General features: G+C 45.9%; 2 protein-coding genes across 2 annotated transcripts in view; one reads left to right on the top strand and one right to left on the bottom strand.

Annotated features, from left to right (window-relative positions):
- Window positions 1-79: 79 nt before the first annotated feature.
- Fzd4 (frizzled class receptor 4) lies at window positions 80-5,671 on the bottom strand. The gene is made up of 2 exons (XM_005357622.2): window positions 5,094-5,671; window positions 80-3,023 (listed from the first exon to the last, which is right to left on the bottom strand). The coding sequence occupies exons 1-2, from the start codon at window positions 5,373-5,375 to the stop codon at window positions 1,695-1,697; spliced, it is 1,611 nt and encodes a 536-aa protein (XP_005357679.1). The 5' UTR covers window positions 5,376-5,671; the 3' UTR covers window positions 80-1,694.
- Window positions 5,672-5,895: 224 nt separating this feature from the next.
- The window catches only part of Tmem135 (transmembrane protein 135), a 224,526-nt gene continuing 208,239 nt past the window's right edge, over window positions 5,896-22,182 (top strand). The window contains exon 1 of the mRNA XM_026784264.1: window positions 5,896-6,002. The gene's annotated coding sequence lies outside the window, so the exon portion shown is untranslated. The remainder of the gene's footprint in view (window positions 6,003-22,182) is intronic.

Below are 22,182 nucleotides of genomic sequence, written 5' to 3'. Positions count from 1 at the left end.
CTGTGAGTTCGAGACTAGCCTGGTCTACAGAGCTAGTTCCAGGACAGGCTCCAAAGCCACAGAGAAACCCTGTCTCGAAAAACCAAAAAAAAAAGAAAGAAAGAAAAAAGAAAACACGAGGAGAGCGACCTGTGACATGTACAACAGTTTGTCCCAGAGATCTGGTGATTAAAAGGCCTAAGGCAGGTTAAGAAAAAGGCCAGCTACAATTGTAAAGACACTGCAACTTTTGATAGGTTGCTAGCGGGTACCCCCTTGTGAGGGACTTAAAGCATAAATTTTAAAAGCTTTGGATACCCCAGCAAAGGCAATTAAGACCCGTGCTGCTGTTAGGCCTTGCAGCTCATTTCATATGGTCTATACCATATCCCTTGCTAACCAATCCAGCTTCTGGCTGGCACTCTGGAGATTCATTAGGTACCATTCATTAGGTTCCAGGCCACACCAGCTCTAATGAAATCTTATAAGGAGCCTTTGCCAATTACTAAGGAACAATTATGCACCCGGTATTTAGATCTGCTGTCCTTAAGTTGCCTTTGCAAAGCTGAATAAGTCTCCATTGTGGTAAGTAGACCCAACTCCGATAACATTCTTATGCTACAGGGGAGAAAGGCACTATCGCACTACGGATGTAAGCTGACCATAGTTTTAAAGTCAATTGAGTATACTATGTCATGGTCCAAGAATGTGCTCTTAATTGTAATTGACACACACAAATTACACAGTTAATCTGTGTGAATGCAGAGTTGCCAAGAAATTTAACATTTCAGTTCTTCCAGACTGGCGTCTGCCTAGATGCAATCACACGAACTAAAATATTTCAAGTCCCAATTGCTTAGCATTACTTAACGCAATGGGTCTCTGGGGTCGGGAAGGGAAGTCAACTTAGTAAATCTCGTTTTCTTCCGAGTTAAGTGATTGTCAGAAAGTGAATCACCCTTCCTTCCCCCCTCATTAGGCATGCTGCAGTGCAAAAAAATTCCTATAAAAATAATTTTTTTTGAGTCATTAGTGTAAAGTGAAGAAAAGAGGGAGGGGCTGCCTAGAATAGGGATGCTGAAATTTGAGAGAGAGAGAGAAAAAATCCATTGGATACCTACGTGTGTTAGTACAGTACTTTTGTTTGTTCAAACAATTCTGTTTTACGACAAAGGCACTGAAGGATTTTGACACCACCTCTTGGGAGTGCGCTCCAGAGTTCCAAACAGCCGACCGTGTAGGCCACGCGATGTTTATGTTAGACCAGCCAAACTATCAAACCCTGCAACACGTCTCCCACCCCAGTGTTTCCAGTGTTTATAGATCACTTGGCTATCTGAAAGACCTAGTTACTATTTAAAATTTAAAAGTTCTTTTTAAAAAAAATTAATCTTTCTCCCTGCGAGTTCTCAACTCACAGCCGAAATCCCACCCAGCAGGGGTAAACAGGGAACTTAAGCAGGACTTCAGCGCTCAGAGCTGCGACCTGCTAAAGGGATCAACATTTTGATTTTTCACAGCTTTGAAAGCCTCTCACGGGCTTCCCATCTTAGATCGTTCCAATGTCTGCAGCGGAACCATCGCTTTTATGAGGCTGGGTGTGGTGAGGGGTGCTGGGCCGACAGTGGGGGTGCTAACACATTTCTAGTTCGTTCAAACTGAGATTCACCGCGTAATTCCCTCCGACATGAGGAGAGCGTAGAAGCTGGCTAGTCTTAGACCACGGTCTCATTCCCTTTGTCAGGCTTCACCCAACCGTTCCCCCTCTTCTCTCTCTTTACCTTCCCAGAATTCACCAACCGGTTAGAACATTTTTGCCATGTGTGAAGGGTTTTGGCAGACCAAATCCACATGCCTGAAGTGATGCCCACGAGCAAAGACATAAAAATTTTCAACATTTCAACAGCCATATTAGAGTCATCTGCAGAATACCGAAAGAGCGTCCAGTTAGAGATTTCATAGAAGTAACAGGCAATCACGCATGTGGCAGGAACTGTGTACAGGACCGAGAAAACCCCGATCTTGACCATTAACCTTTCCAACTTGTCGGTCTTTGTCCCATCTTTTTGAAGATTCGACCGAATTTTGAATAAGGCCACCAAACCCGCTGCGATGAACAGAGTTCCTATCACCAAATAAGTAAAAAGCGGAGCCACCACGAAGCCAGTGAGGGCGTCTAGGTTTTGGTTCCCAACATAGCACAGGCCAGTCAGTTCATCAGCATCCACTAGTCTCATAATCAAGATGACAATGGTTTTCACGGCAGGGATAGCCCAGGCTGCGATGTGGAAATAAGAGCTGTGCATCTCAATGGCTTCGTGACCCCACTTGAGTCCTGCTGCCAAAAACCAAGTGAGTGTCAGAATAACCCACCAAATGGAACTGGCCATTCCAAAAAAGTACATCAGCAAGAAAATTATTGCACATCCTGTGTTCTTAAGGCCTTCTTGGATGAGAACAGGTTCTGCCGCCTCTTCAAAATCACAGGATATCCTTTCCCGGCCTACAGTCAGCCGAACAATATAAGCAATGCTATAAATATTATAGCACATACTGAGAAATATGATGGGGCGCTCAGGGTAGGAAAACCTGGACGAATCGATCAGGAAGGTCAGCACGGTGAAGGTGGTAGAGATGAAACAGAGGCTGGCCCACACCGCCATCCAAATGTCCGTAAACTCCTTGGCTGAGCGGCTGTACAAGCCAGCATCGTAGCCACACTTGAGAACACAGGTCAGGCTCCTTTTCACCCAGATGTACTGATCGGAATTGGTTCCCACGGAGTGGCACTCTTCTCCCGGCTGGATGGGGGTTTTGTGAGGTAAGGGCACCTCTTCATCGCCAGGTCCTTCCATGCACATATGGTTGTGGTCATTCTGGGGTGGGAACTTGCTGCAGTTCAGGCTATCCGGCCAGGCAAAACCAAATTCTTTCAGGACAGGTTCGCATCGCCTCTTGACGGAGAGACACATGCCACCGCACGGGCCAATGGGGATGTTGATCTTCTCCGTGCACATTGGCACATAAACCGAACAAAGGAAGAACTGGGAAAGTAATGACATGAACAAAAAACACAATGAGTGGCGGAGGGGTTGACCAAAAGCACAAAGCTGGGCGACCGCTTCCAGGCAATATCTAAGCCAGCCTACTGGGAATATGTCTGTTTACCCCGACCTGAAACACCGGTGCCTAATAATCCATCACTTTTACAGTTTCCTTAGATGGGCTCTAGTAATCCTTTTCAGAGGAACACAGATGAATTTAGATAAGTAAGAAATGTATGAAGAATCACATAATCTTTTTCACATAAAGCTTATGAAAATAAACTTTTAAAAACTGACTTCCAATATCCCTCTCCTTCGAGCTACCATTTGAAAGATCAAAAGAGTCTATTAAAGTGACTTGGTCACTTAGGTGATGGGTGCTTGACCTTTATCTTCATTTCTCTGTCACCTTAAAAATTAATGTTAACAAAGTGTAGCTCCCATCACACCATTCTAGTTTTTCCTAATTTCCATTTTAATTTTCAAAAGCCAATCCCATATTTAAACAGAAAATGTACTAATCTGAGACTCGGTGAGATTCAAGGAGGAGCTATGAGTTGGGGGGGAGGGGTCTCTGGTCTCCAGGGACTCGTTTGGCTAGCATTTCTGCAATGAATAACAATGAAGCACAATAGGAAGATGTAAATGCTAAGCCCCTGAGATTGTAATACCAGCAGGCGGGAGTCCAGTTGCTGCCCTCAATTCCTCCAGCACTGATAAACAGTCTCCTTGGCTCCTTACAGATGTTGTCTATGAAGTCTAGAGTTACAAGTAACTATTTTCCAGCATGTAAAGGGATCCAGTCTTGTCTTTCAAAACAGCTTGGCTGCTTCCCCAGGATACATGTAATTAAAAATATATATCCCTGTGAAAACTGTTTCTCCAACAAAATTGCCACTGATGTCAGCTATGCCCTGTTTTCAAACGCAGAGGAGAGGGTTATTTTTTAAGCTTTTATAATCCAGTTTTGAAGTCCTGAAACTTCCACAGGGATATTTCACCAGCGACAGGTTTAACCCCCACCATCTTCCTCAACCACAACCCAGCTTTTAAAGTGACCTATGTAAAAACACGAGCTGGGAAGTAAACTGTCTCCGTATCTCTCTACAGCCAGAACTACAAAGTTCTTGAGGTTTCAGTCTGAACAGCTCTAACCTCTATTAATTTTTTTTACCAGCTGCCCTCTTTTCTAGTTTTATTAAAGTCACTTGGCCTCACCAACCAAAATATGAGCAGTGTTAAGTTTTAAAAACTTCATTCCAATCCACCTCCCCATTGAGCTGGCTGTGTATGCGAAAATATAATTACACTGTATATGCAAATTACTTTTCACCTATTGTTGTGGGAAGGATTTCTATATCATTACACATATGTAAGTTTGAACATTTTAATGACGGCCCCCGCCCCCCAAAGGGTGGGGAGAAAAAGAAGTTCTTTAGATAGGCAAACTATCCACCTGGAGCTTTTCCAGTCCCTTCAAAAACTAAACCTGCCTCCAACCCTAAGGAGAAGAAAGAACTCAAGCCAGCTCTCTCCTGTGTGACCTCTGAAGAGTGCTGGGTGACGGCGGGGGCACTCGGCCGAAAACAGGCGGCGATGTTTGATTTGGTAACCTACACTCAAAAATACAGGGAAAAAGGAGGTCGATGAGTGACCTGGAAGGGCGAAGTTCTGTCTCCTTATCACTCCTTCCAAGTTTTAGGTGCAACCGGCTGCCCTGCCAGGACTCGCCCACTAAGCAGCGGCTGCCGGAATCCTTGGCAAAGATAACCCTCAGCTCCACTGGGGTTAGGGGCTTGGCCAGACATGGGCAGGGGAGAAAAACGGAAGGGCGGGGTGTAAGAATGGGTTCTTTCGCGGGCCAGATGACTTACACAACGTTTTGGCTGCCAGTCTCCAAGAGGGACAGAAAAGTGGGGGGTGGGGTGCGGGCTGGAAATCACTTTTCCAGGAGTTGTACCCTCAAGTTAGGAAAGGAGCAAGGGGCTCGATCTGTCAGAGATTCTAAGGAAGGAGTTTGGGAGTCCCTGTTTACCGGGTCCCTCCAAGGGTGGGGGTAGGGGCGCCCACCTGCAGCTGGCTGGAGCAGCCGTACTGGATGAGCGGTGTGAAAGTTGTCAGCTGCAGCTCGGCGTCCGTCTGCAGCTCGTGTCCCACCAGGTTGGGCATCTTGGTCACGTTGTAGCCGAGGTTCTGGCACATGGCGATGCGGATGGGGTCGCAGCGCCTCTCCTCCTCGTCCCCGAAGCCCAGTGCCGGCCGCAGGAGCAGGAGCAACTGCAGCAGCAGCAGCCCCGGCCTGACGCCTCCAGGCGCCCCCGGGACCCTCGGCCCTGTGCCCCGCCAGGCCATGGCCAGAGCCGCGGGCAGCAGCGGCGGGGACTGCTCCAGTAAACACCCCCAGTTTGCACGGGGGCGCCGGTGGCCGCGCTGCTTCCAGCTCCGGATAGGGAGTCCGGTAAGGCGCCAAGGGCGACGAGAGGGCAGCGGCCGCCTCTCCAGAAGCTGGACGAGACTGTGAGGGGTATCAGACGCCTGGAGCCGAGGCAGAGAGACGGACTGCTAGGGTCATGGCTGCAGGCGGCGATCCCAGAACCCGGCGCCGGCCGAGTCCGGCTTTCTCGGCGAAGCCCGCCTGCACTCTACACCGCGCTGCTCTCACCGCCTCAGCGCTCCGCGGCGCTGGAGGTTCGCAGGGCAGGGGCGGGGCGGGGCGGGACGGACAACGTGATTGTCCAATAAGAGGCCGCGTTGGGCAGAGGGGGCGGGAAGGGGCGGGGTCTCTCTCCCGCTGAAAGGGTCAGGCCCCGGCCGGCAGCCTGATCCTCCCTTCCCTGACTCGCTCCGGAGCCGCCCCGCCCCGCCCCGCTTGGCTTCCAGGCGCTCGGCGTCCTCCCACCCCGACCCGTTGCACGCTGCAGCCAGGCGTCGATTGGAGCCCCGCGGCTCCTGCCCAGCCAACGTGCCCTCCTCTCTCAGGTGAGAAGTGCTCCCGCATCTCTGTCCCGTTCATGTCCGTCCCTTTCCAGATGTCCACTCCAGTCCCTTGGTCACCTCTATATCAAGCAAAATAATGAACACAAAGAACACGACTTTTAGGATTTACACAGCTGGTGACTTTAAATCCTCGCTGTGTGACCTTGAGCAAATTGCCCTACCTCTCGGCGTCAGGTTCCTCACCCGTAAAGTGACTTGGGAGGATTAGCGATAAAGCTTGAAATGCTTAGAGCTGGTGCCTGGTACAGCGCGAGTTCGCAGCAATTTTCACCCCCAGCCTGTGGGGCTGGCGCCCGGCCCCCCGGCCCCGCCCCGCGCTCGGCGCGACCTGCGCCCGAGAGCAGCCCGGTGGGGGAGGCGCCCCGGAGCAGCCGAACAGCCGATGGGCTCGCGCTCCGATTTCCTCACCGTACGAAATGAAATTCCACAGGGGGATTCGAAAGGAAATGAGGCCGGGACGCTCCGTGCTTCTCGGCCCGCCGCCCTTCCTGTCTCGGGGACACGGTTTCTAAATAAGGTTGGGAGGGTGAGAGCGCGGGAGGGAAGAGGCTTGACCTGTGCACCCGAGGCGAGGAAGGCGCACAAGCCACAGGGACGCCCCCTCCCAGACCTGGGACACCCTTCCTCTGCATCCTGCACTCCTTTCGTCCCCATTTTCGCACTGCATGGAGCTCTGGGGTTCGGCAGACCTTTCCACTTGGGTTCCAATCCAGCTTCTCTCATTTTCACCCACAAAGGGCTTTGTGTTGGTTCACCCTCTTTCTGCTTCCTTCGGCCAGTGGTACGTTCAAGCAGGTGATTTCCTAAACTTTTTGCTTGTTAGTTGATTGGTCAAACTAACAGGAGCCCCAAACTCCTACTTGGCAGGCCAACTTGTGAGTGAAGTCTATGTTCTTCTGTCTCAAAGTGGTTCTCAGTACACGAGGTAACCTCTGTAGTGTAAAGCACCTAGCACGGTGGCTCTTGAATAACACAGAGTAACTCAGGTATCTTGTGTTGTTGTTGTTGTTAACCAGAACAGTTCCTGAAAGTCAGGTTATGACTACCCAGGCTTGACAGTCTCATTTTAAATACACTTCCGGCAGCCCAGGTTTGAGGGTATGGGTAATCAGTAAACGGAATCCTACCACTTCTTCACATCTGTTTGCCTAAGCACTCGCCAGTGTTTTCCCTGGAGCTGTTTGTGGCTTCCCAGTTCAGCCGATCCTCTGGCACACAGCTGAGGTAAGGTATAAACTGGAAGGATACAAGCACTCATATTTTATATTTTTAGTTTTCTTATGTTGGCTGGACCCGTTTGAGGGATAAGAATGGAATCAGCTGGTTTTGGCATTTGGCTCTGTGTCTGGAAATGTCGGGGACATCAAAGCTGTATCGACTCAAACCATTGTCATACCCTCCTGGTAGTGGAGATTTATTGACCCCTTAAGTAGACTGGGAAACTGAGTCTGGAACCAAAGCAATAATTAGGAATAATAGGACTAACCAAATCAGGGCCCAGCCTTTTAAAGATGGAGGGCAAGATTACTCTCCAGGAGTTCAGGACCGGGTTGAGTCCTCTGTATGCTGGTGTCAAAGACCACAAACTTACACGGATGCATACATGATATGGTGAACACAGCAGTGGCTTAGTCACTATGTGAGAGAAGCAAATCAGATGAATAGATGAAATGAATCTACAATCCCTATTTTCTAGGATCACGTACGAGACAAGCAGAGCAGACTCAGTATGGTAAGCACACCGAAAATTGTGAGCAAATTGGAGGGAGAGGTAGCTGAGTCTGGAGAAGGTACTCAAAGAGATAACCCGCGAGACCGTGAGCTGCTTCTCAAAGTGAGCTTGGTATATGGCTGGTACTTCTCCTAGAGCAGGGTGCATGTGTGGTTGACTTTAGGAAGGAGGAGGAGGAATCTGTCACTCAAAGAGCATCTGGCACATAGACGGGACATCATTTGTGTTGGCTGAGGGGGTACTATAATCAAATCAGTAACAGATTTCATAAAAAAAAAAAACCTTATTCTGCACCAGTGTTCATTATACTCCCGATTGTATTTAATGCTCATAACCCCCCGAGAAAGCATGTTCAGAGAGGTCAAACAATCTGCCTAAGGTGCCTTACTATCTAGTAGATGAGGACTCAAGCCCATTCACGGTAGTCTAATCTTTATGTCCATGTTCCTAATCTCAGAGGAAACTGCTTAATTCTCAGCCTTAGCTCGCATTAAGCCTTTTCTCTCGGGGAGTCCTGACCTTTTTCCAGCTTGGAACTCTTCCTCAACCCAATTTGAAGCATCTTGTCTCCGGTTAGAACTCGCGAAGAAGCCCTTTCCCCGTCAGAGACTTTTCCTGTCAACAGCTTTTCTTTCTAGCCAGGCTATTACTCATCACAGGTATTTTCCAAAAAAGAAAGCCAGGGGAATCACATTTCAGTCTGAATGTGGAGAGAAAACAAAGGCCAGGACTTCAGGCTAAGTCTGAATGGCCCCTTGGCCTCCCTTTGGTGGAACTGTTCACACGGTCCACAACTGCCCCTGGTACCAAATACAGCATGCTTGTCTTTGTTACAGAGACTACTTCTCGGATGGATCCAGGCAGAGGGATATCAGGCAGCGACAGGCACAGTGTATCTGAGAGGGAAAGGTAGAGACACGTGAATGAACCTTCAGTTACCCTAACATACAGGTCACCCGCCCCTAGTGGCTTTGTCCCAAGGGCTGGGCAATTTTTCTCAGTTCAGCCTTCTCGCTTTTAGGATGCAAACCCTTTGGCGCTGCCACAAACGTGACTTCTGCAGGTGGCTGGGCAGTTGGAGAACTCTGCGCTTGTATTGTTGAGAGGCCGGGATCCAGTGAACTCCTGGAATGTGTTAAGTTTGCAGTGGGACATTTCTGCTATATTCGTGTAACGGCGCCCAAGTTAGAGGTTGCCTCTGAAGGGCAGCAGTTAGGGTAAATTCCACCACCTAAGGGGCTGGGTGCAGTAAACATGCTTCCCCTCCGAAGGGGAACCTCTTATTTGTAGTTCTTTGCTAACCCAATTAAATGTTGAAGTGGTCACCCCAGAGCCTGCTTTTTATTTCCTGAGAAACAATCCGAACTAATCCATATTCAGTAGCTTCTAAGAAAAGTCTTATTCCAACCACTCAAGAAGAAACCAGCCTCTTTGAATCTAGACAGAACGTTTAGAAATCACAAGGAGCCGTCTTGATAGAAAATGCAAGAGCGCGATTCATTATTACTCTGATTGGTTTGGGAGGGAAAATTCACTGGGATTAATACCCGGACCTATTGGGAACTTACCGTGGAGCCTCAGTACCACAGGGAGACACCAGGCCACATCCTATCGACTTACAAGTATCTTGGGCACTATGCCTACACTCAAACTAGGTATAAAACAGAAACATGTCTGCTGTGTCAGGTAGGAGAGAACAGTCATCTCACTCCAAGCGAAGCAAATGGAAGTCCTAAGAGACTGAGTAAGAGCTATTAAATGGCAGAGTCAAAGTCCTTTCTTAGTTCCTTGTGCTACTGGTCTCCACGGAATTGTCACCCAGAGCTCTTGTCAAAGAACCAACCAACTCCTGTTTCATCAACCATATTTTCAGCAAGCATGATAAGAAAGATTGGGCATCGTTACTTATCAGTGCTGATGATACATTATGCAGATAAGCAGCCAAGAACAAATCTGTGGGAGGCTAAAATGAATGAAAATGCTCTGTATGCCCCAAGGCTTATCTCATTGTCGGAGTCAAATTCATGGTGTTAGCTCATATTTAGTGACGGGTTGCTGTCATCCGAGCTGGGTCCATAGCTAAGGTAGGTAGATATATGTAAGTACACATACATTAGATGGTCCTTACCTTTAAGGAGTTTATGGGTCACAATCACATGAGATAAAAGAAAAGCACATTTCGTTCTTTGAGACAGGTTTTCTCTGGATGTCACGAACTCACTCTGTACACTAGGCTAGCCTCAAACACATAGAGATGCACCTGGCTCTGCCTCTTGGTGATGGGATCAAAGGCATGCGTCGCCACCGCTGCCCACCTAGAGAAACACATTGCTCTATGTTTAGTGTTTTCTCATGACCTCCCTTAGCTCCATTCATGCCATTGTCATACACAGAATTCTGTATTATAAGCTTAAAGGTCGTTTACTTGGTTTCCTTCAATAACCTTTGAGGTCAGAGTCAGTGTCATGTTCTCCACTGTGCACATGAACAGTTTAGGAAAACACTGCCTGATCCATAGAAGGGACTCAATAATTTTTGACTAAATATAAAAACACCAAAATGCAATCAATTAGGTTCTATAATTCCCATAAGTCAACCATGATTCATAGTGTTCAACTTTCTCTTGGAGTCAAATGTTTGATAATCATTTATCTTCCTTTTATATTTTACTGTGCCTGTTCTTAAACACTTTAAGATGTACCAGTCTTTGGACTGGAACTAGGGTTTAATTTAGAGGCAGATGGGTTTCTTTACTTCATGAATCAAACCCAAATATTTCTTAGGACCGTGCGTGAGCCCTTTGACCATGGTCCACTGAAATCATTGAGAGTCCCGTATCCCACAAGACAGAGCAAGGGTTTCAAACCAAGATGGTGTAAGTCAGGAGATGACTGCTTGGTAAAATTATAGAAAAATTAGAACGTGAGCTTAGCTTTGAGGAATGGCTAAGTTTCCAAGGGACCGAGGCAGCAAAATTGTCTCACGAGCAACATTTATTCTCCCTGATGGATTCAGATTAAACAAATAGGAGTAAAAATAACAGGCAGAGGGGTCACTAGCCAGTGTTGTATGAAACTATTCATATAAAGACAGAGGGCTTTGTATCCTCTGTCAAGGAAAGAGCAGGGACGGCTATGCCATGTGCCGTGGAAGCATAGTTACTTTTTTTTTTCCATTATCTGAATCTGGAAGCTAAGTGTGCTGCCATGATGAGTGTTGATGAAGAGTGGACCTGTATAACTCTGAACTGTGTCAGTTTAGCTGAACTGGAAGGTTCTTCTGTGCACATGTGCAGGAGTGTGTATGTGTGCGTGTATGCTGTGTGTGCACATACACACATGCATACATATATATGTACATACGTTCATGTGTGTATGAAGGTCGGAGGTTGACATCTGTATCTTCCTCTGTTGCCCTCGATCATTATCATATCATCATCATCATCATCATCATCATCATCATCACCATCATCATCATCATCATCATCACCATCATCATCATCATTTGAGGTAGGGTCTCTCAGTGAACCTGGAGTCCACTGTTCAGGCCAGAGTAACTGCAGAGAGGCCTGCAACTCTTTCTGTCTCAGTTCTCCCCCCCACGCCCTGCCAGTGCTATGGGTACCAGGATCTGAACTTAGGTCCCCATCATTGTACAGCAAACACATTACCGACTAAGTTATCTCTCCTACCCACAGACTTGAACTGTCTTTCTGAGAATTTCCTCCCCTGTACCACCCCAGATTAATGAGGACCACTAGAGGAATTGGCACGAGATTGAGGTGAAAGAGAAGCAATAGCTTGGAGCTCTGAAAGTCAGACATAAGAGCGGGACACCATGATCATACAGACGCTGCCGCTCACTTGCTGTCTCTCCCTTATTCGCATGCAGTAGGAGCTGGACCTGAAGTTCCTTCAGCTGCTGGTAAAACCACTTCTTCCAGTCGCTTGCTTGACCAGGGTTGGAAGTGGTTAAACAGTTTATCACTGTACGTTCCATTTTGCCCTGCATTTTACACCTCACACCCAGCTTCCAGCCGTTCTTCCTCATTGCCAGCCCTAGCCAGTCTTAGATGACTTCAGGAACGGCTTCAGGCATAGAGGCAACACCTTGCATGGAGTATTCATAATAAACCCTTTATTCTTCCTCGCTCATATTGCCCCTGACTGGTCTATCTCGTAAAAGGATACGTTGAATGTTAGTACTTCGAAACTGCTCCTCAACCTGTAGGGAAGCTATAGAAAGCAAATAGGACTTGCCCACGTGGCATACAAATGAGCTATTGGACCAGTTTGCTAACTTGCGCCTTAGATCTTTGACCTAAGTATGTCTTAGGTCATACTTCTTCTTTGATGTTTGTATGGGGCCTGCAATCAGCCTACTGTATCAGATTCGATTATCTGTAGCAAGCTTTTAATTGGCTGAGGCACTTATACGTAAAGTAAGTATTTTACATATGTTGTCTTATTTAATCCACACTGTCCCCAGAATAGATATTAAATCTGACTGACTTCTCTCCAACTCCGGCACTCTGGGCTGTCCAGCCTCCTTCTCCAGCTCTCTGGTTTTGCTGCTCATCAGTAATCCAGTCTCTGTACAAGAGGGAGCTTTTACATCAAACCCCACAGGCTGGGTTCCTTTTTGACTTAAAACTTCTGAGGTTTTTCTTCATCGCGACTGGAATAAAATTTACCAGGCCAAGAAGAGCAGTAGGAGCTCTCTCTTTTTGGTCATACTCACTTCTTTTTTTTTTTCCACGTTAAACCACTCTGTCCATCTCTCTTCCTAAAGCGTTCTAAGCTAGTCCCTGGCTATCTTGTCTGCCTAAAATGTTCCGTGTTATCCTCCGCATAGGAGACGTCATTGCCTCTGAGAGCTCTTCCCTGCACACCCATGTCCCACCCTTCCCTTTGACCATTACTCCTAAACCCTGTTTTACTTCCTTCAAAATTGTTCCTTTCTCTTTTCTCAAGAAACTTGCCTGAGTTGCTGCAGTAAATGGCAGAAACAATATCCTTGCTCGGGTCCATTTGGCTCTATGGGTGGTGTTTTATCCATCATAACTGTCTTAAGCCTGTCTTTGCTTTATTTTCCCCTACAGGTCTTCTTTGCACTCAATAAATATATCATAGGATTCTAGAACGGAAGGGAACTTTTTTTGATTAGCTATTACCTTGTAAAGTCATTATAGTACAGGTAACTGTTTAACAACTACTTATTGAGGCTTTGCGGTGTGTATTGCTAAGGTAGTTGAAGATCACTCATAACATCCTAGGGATTTCCAGATACCTCGTTTTGTTTTGTTTTGTTTTTTTCCCACCTGGTTTTGCTTCAGTAGCTCTTAAGTTTTCAATTTCAAGAATTTGAATGAAGCTGGATCCAGTGGTACTTGCCTATAACTGTAGTACTTCCTGAGGAGGCTGAGGTAGGAGGAGCTAGACTAAGGGAGACCCTGCTTCAGAACAAACAAAAGTGACTGGATTGTAAATACCCCATCTCGATTTTTCACTGTTTATCTAATTGTTTATGAGAATCCAAAACTCATGGTTTCCGTTCTTCAAATTCTAAAAGCAGGAAAAAGAATGCCTTTTAAGAGAACGTTTTGCAGGCATACGTCAAGAAAAGACAGGAGCTGATAGTATCTGATAGCCAGAGACCTGCGAGGTCGTTTCCAGATGGGCTGCAGAGCCCTGTTTAGCAGATAAAGAAGCTGAGACCCCATAGAAATGACTCACGGAAGAACGGGGTTAGAACCATGGGGGGTGATTCGGGTGGCACATCAGTCTGTCTTTCTGTGCCCCCTTTCTTCGGTAGACAGTACCCAGGGAGCAGGGTCCTAGACTGCCCCTCCTTGTGTGACAATACCCATTATCCCTCCTTCACTCGCTGGGAACCAGTGCCCCACCCGCCTGCCTGCCTGCAGTGGCTAATCACTGTCCATCTGCCACCAGCTCTTTTTCCTCCTTATCGGAAGATTGTTTTTCAGAAAAGTGCCCTGTTGAATTTCTGCCTCCGTGACTCTGCTGAAGGCTTCATGTTGGGATGGGCTAATGAGGTCTGAATTACAGCATCCATATCACATACATCCCAGATAGAGAAGTTGGGGGCTCAGAGGGTTTTAGAGTCATAGTTACCACAGAGGCCACACACTCTCTTATCACCAGTTTTGCAGATAAATGACTCGGAGAGAAAAGAGGAGAATCAGTCAACTGTCCGCATTGGTACTGCTAGCTAGACACGGGGTGAAGCCAGAGCCTAGGGCATCAGATTCACAGTGCAACACTTCATTGTGCCAAAACCATAGCACTCAGAACATGGTGAACGCCGGGCTAGCCACAGCACCTTCCATGGAACTAAAGAAATTCTTATTTAGAATCCAAACCTGCTGTAGTACCTTTCTCCAAGAAGAACAAAAGCAAACATAAAATGTCTTTATTATTGTAAGAATTTTGTGACAATAAGTGATAAAAATATGAAATTTCTTGCCATGGGGTTTAGAAAATGCTGTTAGCTCGCCCTGTCCAACTTCATATGACAATTGAAACCGTATATGTTCATGGTGTACAACACAATCTTTTGACTATGACATGATATACTTCGTCAAATTATAATCAAAATGGAGCTAATTAATCGATCCATCACCTCACATACTAGCCCCCTTTTTTATATGTGTCAAAATGCTTCATAACTTATCTCAGCAGATTTCAAGTATATAAAAGCCTACTAATTGTAGTCACCATGCCATACAGATCTCTATAGCTTATTCATCTGGCTTGACCAATATTTTACCCTTTTGACTAACACATCTCGTTTCCACAAACTCTGTACCTTAGCAATGTTATCTTTCTGTGAGAGCAAAGCTTTTAGGTCGCGTCTGTGAGAACACACAGTACTTGTCTCTTTGTGACTTATTTCTCTAAGCACACTATCTTTCAAGTTCATAATACTATCTCAAGTGACAGGATTTCCTTGTACTTCTATGAAGTTGAGTAATATTCCATTTTATATGTGTGTGGTGTTTTGTTCATACATTTGCCCACTGATGGATGCTGACTTTGTTTTGATACCTTCACTGTTGAGTACAGTCAGTGACTGTAGAGATAGAGACATCTCTTTGACATGCTGATGTCATTGTCCTTAGAGATGTACATGTGTGCACACACATGCACACGTACACGCACACACATCTCCAGAATAGATACCCAATAGTTGGGTTACTGAGTCATATAATAGTTTTATTTTTATTTGTTGAAAAACTTCCACACTACTCTGAACAATGTCTGGGCCAATTTAGATTCATACCAACACTGTGAAAGAATTTCTTTTTTTTCCATATCCTTTAACCTTTTTTATGTTTGCTTCTTTGATGACATTCATTCTGACAGACGTAAGATGGTATCTCATGGTGATCTTGACTTTCATTTTCTTGATGATACTGATAGTCAATACTGTTTTCCAAATACCTATTGGCTACTTGTGAATCTTCTTTCGAGAAGTGTCTTTGTTTGTCCTTTGCGTATTAAAACTAGGTTATTTCTTTTCTGTTGAGCTGTTGCATATCTCATCAATTTGGGATAATAACCTCTTATCAAATGTAGAGTTTACAAATATTTTTTATAAATCATGTTTTCCTTTTCTCGGTTGCTATGTTTATTCTTTTATATTATTTTATTATTATTATGTATTCTTCTCTCGTTCATGACATCCTAACTACAGTTTCCCTCCTCTCCTTTCCTCCCAGCCTCCCCCTCACCTCTTCTGTCCCCTAGATCCATTCTTTCTCCATTTCCCTTCAGAAAAGAGCAGGCCTCTAGGGTATATCCAATGAACATAGCATAACAAGTTAAAATAAAAATAGTCATACACCCTCCTATCAAGGCAGGGCAAGGCAACCAAGTAGGAGGAAAAGGGTCCCAAGAGCAGTAAAAAGTCAGAGACACATCTCGCTCTTGTGGTTAGGAGTTCCACAAGAACACCACGCTACCCAACCATAAAATACATGCAGAAGACCTAGCTAGTTCAGACTCACACAGGCTCGTCTTTGCGAGCCTCTGGTTAGTTGATTCTGTGGGCTGTGTTCTTGTGTCCTTGACCTCTCTGGCTCCTACAGTCCTTCCCTCTTTTTTCTGCAGGCTTCTCCTTGTTCTGTCTAGTGTTTGGCTGTGGGTCTCTGCACCTGCTCCCGTAGATAACTGGATGAAACATCTCTGATGATGATTGGGCTAGGCTTCAATCTCTAAGTATAGCTAAATATCATTAGGAATCATTTCACTGAAAAAATCTTATTCTGATATGATACCTTTTGTCTGGTTTTGCTTTTTCTGCCTGAATTTTTCTATTGACAATTCTGCACATGCATATATTGAGATTTGGGTATTTTCACACACGTGTGTGCGCATACACACACGCGCGCGCTCACACACACACACACACGCGCACACACACACCATTACTCTTTCTCATTCCTCTTCTATCCCACTGAAACTCTCCTTTTTCCAATAATCATTTCGTGTTGTGTGTGTTTGTGCGCACACACGTACGTGCACCCACCCACCCAGGAGTTTAATTAAGACTACTGATGACTGTCTTGCATATCACCATAGAACCTTCATCTGGCGATGGACGAAGCTAGAGACAGAGACCCACATTGGAGCACTGGACTGAGTTCAAAACCTCCTGGCCAGGGTGGTTCCCATCTACTCTAGGTTTCTTCTTCACCAAGGACAATTCTCCAAAGAAAAGCATACCTGCCTATTGTATTAGAAATTTCCCCAGCAGCTGAGAGAAACTGCCTGGGTTCACTGGTTAGTAGAATGATCTGAGCAAGGTACCAACAGCAATTACGATATAAGACATAAAATCGTTTAAGTGTAAATATTGATTCACTAATCTGACAGTTCCCAGAGACTGTGCCTCACTGAATACTCTTTTCCACTGTGTATACATACATACATACATACATACATACATACATACATACATACACATGTCTGTATACACATAACAAAAAGAGTCTTGTGGGTTAGAGTGACCACGACTAGAGACAATATCCAAACACAACACTCGATGTCTGTGTTCCACCAACTTCGTGAAATACATAACTTTAAATGTTATACCATAAACAACATTTTACCTTCATTTTAATGACCCACGGTACAGCGCTATAGTTCAGTCTTATAGACTGACCAATAGGTGGCACCAGGAACACCACACTTACTGCAGCTAATCTATACACTATGTGTTTATGTGCTGACACTTCAATCTCTTTCTCCACGGGTCTGCCATATTGAAAGGGGATTCATAACATTTACTCCAACCCCAGACTGGGCAACTGGCAGTTGAGCTATTTTGCTATTTGAGTTCTTTTCATAGGCTAATTTGAGTGGGGGAACAAAAAGGGATGATGGGGCCTGCGAATTCAGAAAGAAAACATCTCCTCATTAGCAGCAGGAAGGAAAAACAGCTGGAAATCTGCCTCCTTTACCTTCAAGGTCTCTCGAGTGTATAGATGCTGAAGATTACTAGGAAATATTTGAATAACAGGATAAAAAAAAGTCAAGGATCCTGCTTCCAAAACATGAACTTTATTCTCCACTAAAAAGAGACTTGGATGGCGACCAGGTCACCCAAGGATCACACCCGCCAGTATCTGACCACAGAGTTCCACCCTGGGAAAGGTCTGTGAGTCTGCCGTTCCTCATCTTCAAATTTGTGTCTTTTGAAGTTTGCACTTTATTGTTGACGAAGGGAAGTAAAGCAGAGGGGCACTGCCTCTTTCGGCTCGCTTTTTCTTTTTTCCAGAAATCCAGCTTCTAGCTCTTCCTGGGAACAGACTATTCCAGGCGATAGGATGCGTTTGTTAGTGGGGAAAGTGATGGGCTGAATTGGGATGCATTTACTCAGAATTTACGAATACTCCTGCAATCATCATTTGACCTTCAAACCTTATCAAATGTCAGGGTACTAAGTCTCAGAAAAGTCATCAAGTCAGGAACTCTGACCAAATCTAGTTTCTCTGACCGGAAGTCCAAGGCTAACCCTAGATATGCAAACGGCTTATTCCATAAGCATGGACCAGCCCTTCTACCTCACCAGCTTTCAGTGCCATCCAGAGCTTCCAGGCAGGCACCTTCCTGCTGGAAATGTGCAGATTCTGAGCAGTACGTGTGCAGTGTGGTGTCTTGTGTACTGATTGGGACTAGAGGTGTGGCTTGGCACCATAGTCAATAGGAAGGGAGGGTAAATCTCGCTTTGATAGCGGTCCAAGGTGGAAGGTGACGGGGCTGTTATACAATGTGTTAAACAGCCTGGTTCTTGTGTTGGGAGGGAAAAGCAAATACCAAGAACTGATTAGCCTTTCCTATACCTATCACCAGCTTATTAGGCCATGGACATTGTGCCTCTGGGAGCTTTCCTTTCCGAAGGAAACCATTCCAAGCTTTGGAATGTCTCTTTATGTGGCATAACCCCTTCCATGCATGCTGAGAATTCTTCTCACTCTCCTCTGCTGAGACTCTGCTGGTTCTGCTCTGCTCTGTTTCCACCGCGATTACTATCACTGCTATTGCTGTTATTAAAAGGGAGTCTCGTTATGTAGCCTAGGTTAGCATCATACACATTGTTCTCCTGCCTTTCCCTCCAAGTGCTGGAATTACAGCAATAGACTTGCTCTGCCCTTTTGACAGCAGGACTGATTGAAGAGGGGTTGTTTTCCTTTTGCTTAAAAGCTAGAAGCCACGCCTGGTAGCATAGGTCTGTAGTCCTAAATGCTAAGGCAGGAGGATACTGAATTCAAGAACTTCCTGGGTTCCATAGCGAGTCTGAGGGCAACCTTAGCAACTTAACATGACACTGTCTCAAAATTAAAATACAAAAATAAATATTAATTTAAAAGAACTGAAGATGTAGGTCCATGGTAGAGTGATGTGTAGCCCTGTGGTCACATTTACAAATGACCAAACTTTTGTGAGTTCATCCGCTATTGAAAAACAGGAGCCGGACTGGGCTGGAATGGTGAGTCAGCGTTTTCTGACGTCTGGTCCGGGGGATGTACATGTGATCCATGCAAGGCAAAGTCCTGTTGGGAGAGAGTTTGTGCCTCTTCCTTTTAGCCATGATGGCTGCAGTCATCTTTGCTGACAGATGGAGCAATCTGACCTATGGCAGAGGAGAATGAGACCAACAGTAAGAAGAATCATCTCGTAGAAGAACCATCTTCTAATAGAGCAAGAGAAACCTGGTCCTGCAGACTTCGCCTCGAGGTCAGCTCTGTCTATTAGTCCCATGTACCCGTGCCCCTCCTTCACCCACTGCTGGCTAAGTTAGGTTTTTGGTCTCTATGATTCAGTTCGGATACCTTGATATAACTTGTTTTCTTTGCATTGACCACGATGATTAAGAAAAATTGAAGGCTGGTATATACTTACCATGTGCCAGGCAATTTAGCCTGCGTTTTTCTGTGTGATCTCCCACCACATACGGTAACCTTCTGAAGTTGGCATTATTGCCATAATTTGACCAAGAACATAGATGTATTTGATGCCAACTGATTTTTTTTCTTAGATACTATGTTTGATATTTTTTAAGAACGTGGAGTGGACATTTCAGGTTCCATTTCATGTCTCTCTCAGTCTCCAAGGAAGAATGCTGGAAGAGCAAGCTTTGTCAAGGCACACTTAATCCTCTTCTGGGAAAAAGGGCATGTCCTGACCAGGAATCCTCACTGTTCCCTTTGGCCCTTTTGGGCAGCGGGGAGTGGCAGTCTTGGAGTTTCTGCCCAGCTGCCCAGCGGAGAGTAGATGAGCAGCTGAGGCTGCCGATAAACAGTCTTGAGTTAATCCAGGCTGCAGTTTGTAGTACTCTTGCAAGACCTGTGCAGGGTTTTCCTCCAGCAGTCTTGTCTCACGGCAGCTGGCTGGCTTGTGCTCACTTACCACACCTGACTCCTGGAGAGGCAGAGTACTTCAGCAGGTAGAATGGAGCTGACCTGAGTAGACACAGCTTCAACTCTGGGGCTAGAACATGAAGGCTTGCATATACAGGGCTTTTGTGACAGAGGATGAAAAAGAAGCCAGGGGAGATAATTAATCCCCATCTCTGTTAACACTCCTCATCTTGAGCAGCAGTTCTTTGCGTTTTGGATAGAAGTCAAGGAGCTGCCAAATTAATACTTCGTATTGGGCAACTTCTGTGTCTTGTTCCATTTCTTACTGAAGCAGCTGTCATAGTTTATGTTAGGCACTTAACCTACATTATTTTTAATTATGTCAGCAGTTCTGCTGAGTAGATATAAAATGCCAGTAACTAAAGAGATGAAGAGAGGTCAAAAAATAATGAAGACTGGGAGGGAAATCTGCCTGTGTTTATACCACAGTGCGGGGAGGCTTTTATAGCATTCAGTTGCTTAGAACAGGTCAAGGCACCAGGAATAGAAGCTGAGCTTAGGGGTGCACCTCTTCCTATGTTCTCAGACTATTTGAAGGGAGAGAACCGCATGACTTTGTGTTTGGTTGAGGTACTGTAAGCGCTTGGCTAATACCTCACCCAAAGCAAGGGATCAACAAATTTGCCTTGATTGTATGAACCAACGAGTCCACGTGTCTGCTTTCCACAAAACAGCAACGCTGACTTGATGCGTTGAGGGTCTTAGCTCAAGTCTTTCTGGCCATCTCACCACTTTTAAGATTAATTTTTATTTATATGTTTTTCCCATATGTCTCTGTGTTGTTATGTCACATGAGCGAAGCAGTCGCCAGCAGAGGTTAGAGAGGGTGTTGGATCTTCTGGAGCTGGCGTTACTAGCCGTTGTGAGTCACCTCAAGTGGCTGCTGGGAGCTGAACTCTGTGAGAGCAGGGCATGCTTTGACGACCGAGCCGTCTCTTAAGCCCCATGCTACTTTTTAGTGTAAGCCAGTGAAAGGTTACCCAGTGTCCAGGGTACTGGCAAGGAGCTGATTTAATACAGCAGGACTATAGAGTTAACGTCCCCTGGAAGTTACTGTCACAGGACTTCTGCTCACTCAGCTTTTGTATGTGGGAGAAAGAACAGGTGTACTTACATGCTCATGCATAGAGAGGCCAGAGGTCAACCTCCAGTGTCTTTTCTCAGGAGCCGTCCACTTGGACTTTTGAGACAAAATCTCTCTCCCGCAGCCTGGAACTCGCCACATAGGCTGGGCTGGCTGGCCAGCGAGGCTCAGGGTTCTGCCTGTCTGCCTTCTCCTCGGCAGTGGATTCCAAGTTCGTGCCAGCATGCCCTGCCTTTTTATATGGGTGTGAAGGATTGAACTCGGGCACTCATGTTTGTGTGGCAAGCTTTTTACAGACTCAGCTATCACACTAAATTTTTAAATTTAGATAGTTTATTTTTTGCTTGCTTGTTTTGCATTAAGGTCTCAATAGGTTACCTGTGTTGCCTAGGTTAAACCCAATTCCAGTTTTTTTTTCCTGCCTTAGCCTCCTGAGTAGCTGAGGGTATAGGCATGGGTCACCCTGTCTGGCTTGGGCTCCCGGAAAAGATGCTCACAACAGAGAGAGAAACTGATTACATGGATTCCCTTTAGGCTTTTTTGTGATGAGCCTTAACTAGACAGTCTGCTGAGAAAGTTGAACAGAGACCCTTAGGATGCAGGCCTTCCAAAAGGGGAGGGTATGGGTAGAAGGCAAAAGGGAAAATTGTGGGCAGCGGTGGGGGTGGAGTAAGGCAGGAGCTTTGCCTAAGCCTTGCTCCACAGGCAGAACCCCAGCCCAGTTCCCTTCTGCTCGCTCTGCGGGGCTAGGCTGCATCAGCGAGCTGTAAATTCCACCAGTGTAAGGTTGAGGAATGTGGAGATGAATGCGAGGGAGTTTATTCCAGAGGAAAGGGCATGATAGTAGGCCAGCTGGAGATGGAAGACAGAACCGCTCCCAAGTGTGAGCCAGGGGAGATTTGAAATTAGAGTCTAGGCTCAGCCTGCATCTGGATTTTAAGAACTGGTTGTAAGTGATAGGGCTGTCAAGTCACTGGAAATAAGTCTGTAGAGACCTGAGGTGACACGGGATGGATTTGTCAAGAAAAATGACCAGTGTATGTATCCGATCATTTGAGACAACCTGTCCCTCTGGCAAGGAGGATCATCTGTGCAGGGAATTAAATTCGGGGAAGGAGTTTAAAAGTAGCAGAGGCCCTGTAAAGATGAGCAGGCAGTCAAGTATCCAGAGAAACCCATCTGGGTTTGCCATCAGCGACAGCCGGGTAGAGATAGGGAGTGTGAGCAATTGGCCCAGCGTCCTGGGTATTGTGGGTGATGTCCTGTCTTTAGACCTGCGGTTACTCCTTTGGAAGTCACAGGCAAGGATCATTTTCCATCAGGCAATGAGATTTAGGAAGGAAAACTGTTAAAGACTGTTTAGAAGATGTGTGTTAGCTGAATGCTTGCTGGAACCCACAGA

This window comes from Microtus ochrogaster, chromosome 22 (genome assembly GCF_000317375.1).
Source record: "Microtus ochrogaster isolate Prairie Vole_2 chromosome 22, MicOch1.0, whole genome shotgun sequence".
Classification (NCBI taxonomy): domain Eukaryota; kingdom Metazoa; phylum Chordata; class Mammalia; order Rodentia; family Cricetidae; genus Microtus; species Microtus ochrogaster.
Note: the sequence above shows the minus strand (reverse complement) of the source record. Positions and strands in the feature narration are given on the sequence as shown.

What these genes read in the sequence shown, in the direction of transcription:
- Fzd4 (XM_005357622.2), bottom strand. Translation starts at nt 5,375, where the DNA reads ATGGCCTGGCGGGGCACAGGGCCGAGGGTCCCGGGGGCGCCTGGAGGC. An exon ending in GCTGCTCCAGCCAGCTGCAG is followed by an intron (nt 3,024 to 5,093) that starts GTGGGCGCCCCT and finishes TTACTTTCCCAG; the next exon opens with TTCTTCCTTTGTTCGGTTTA.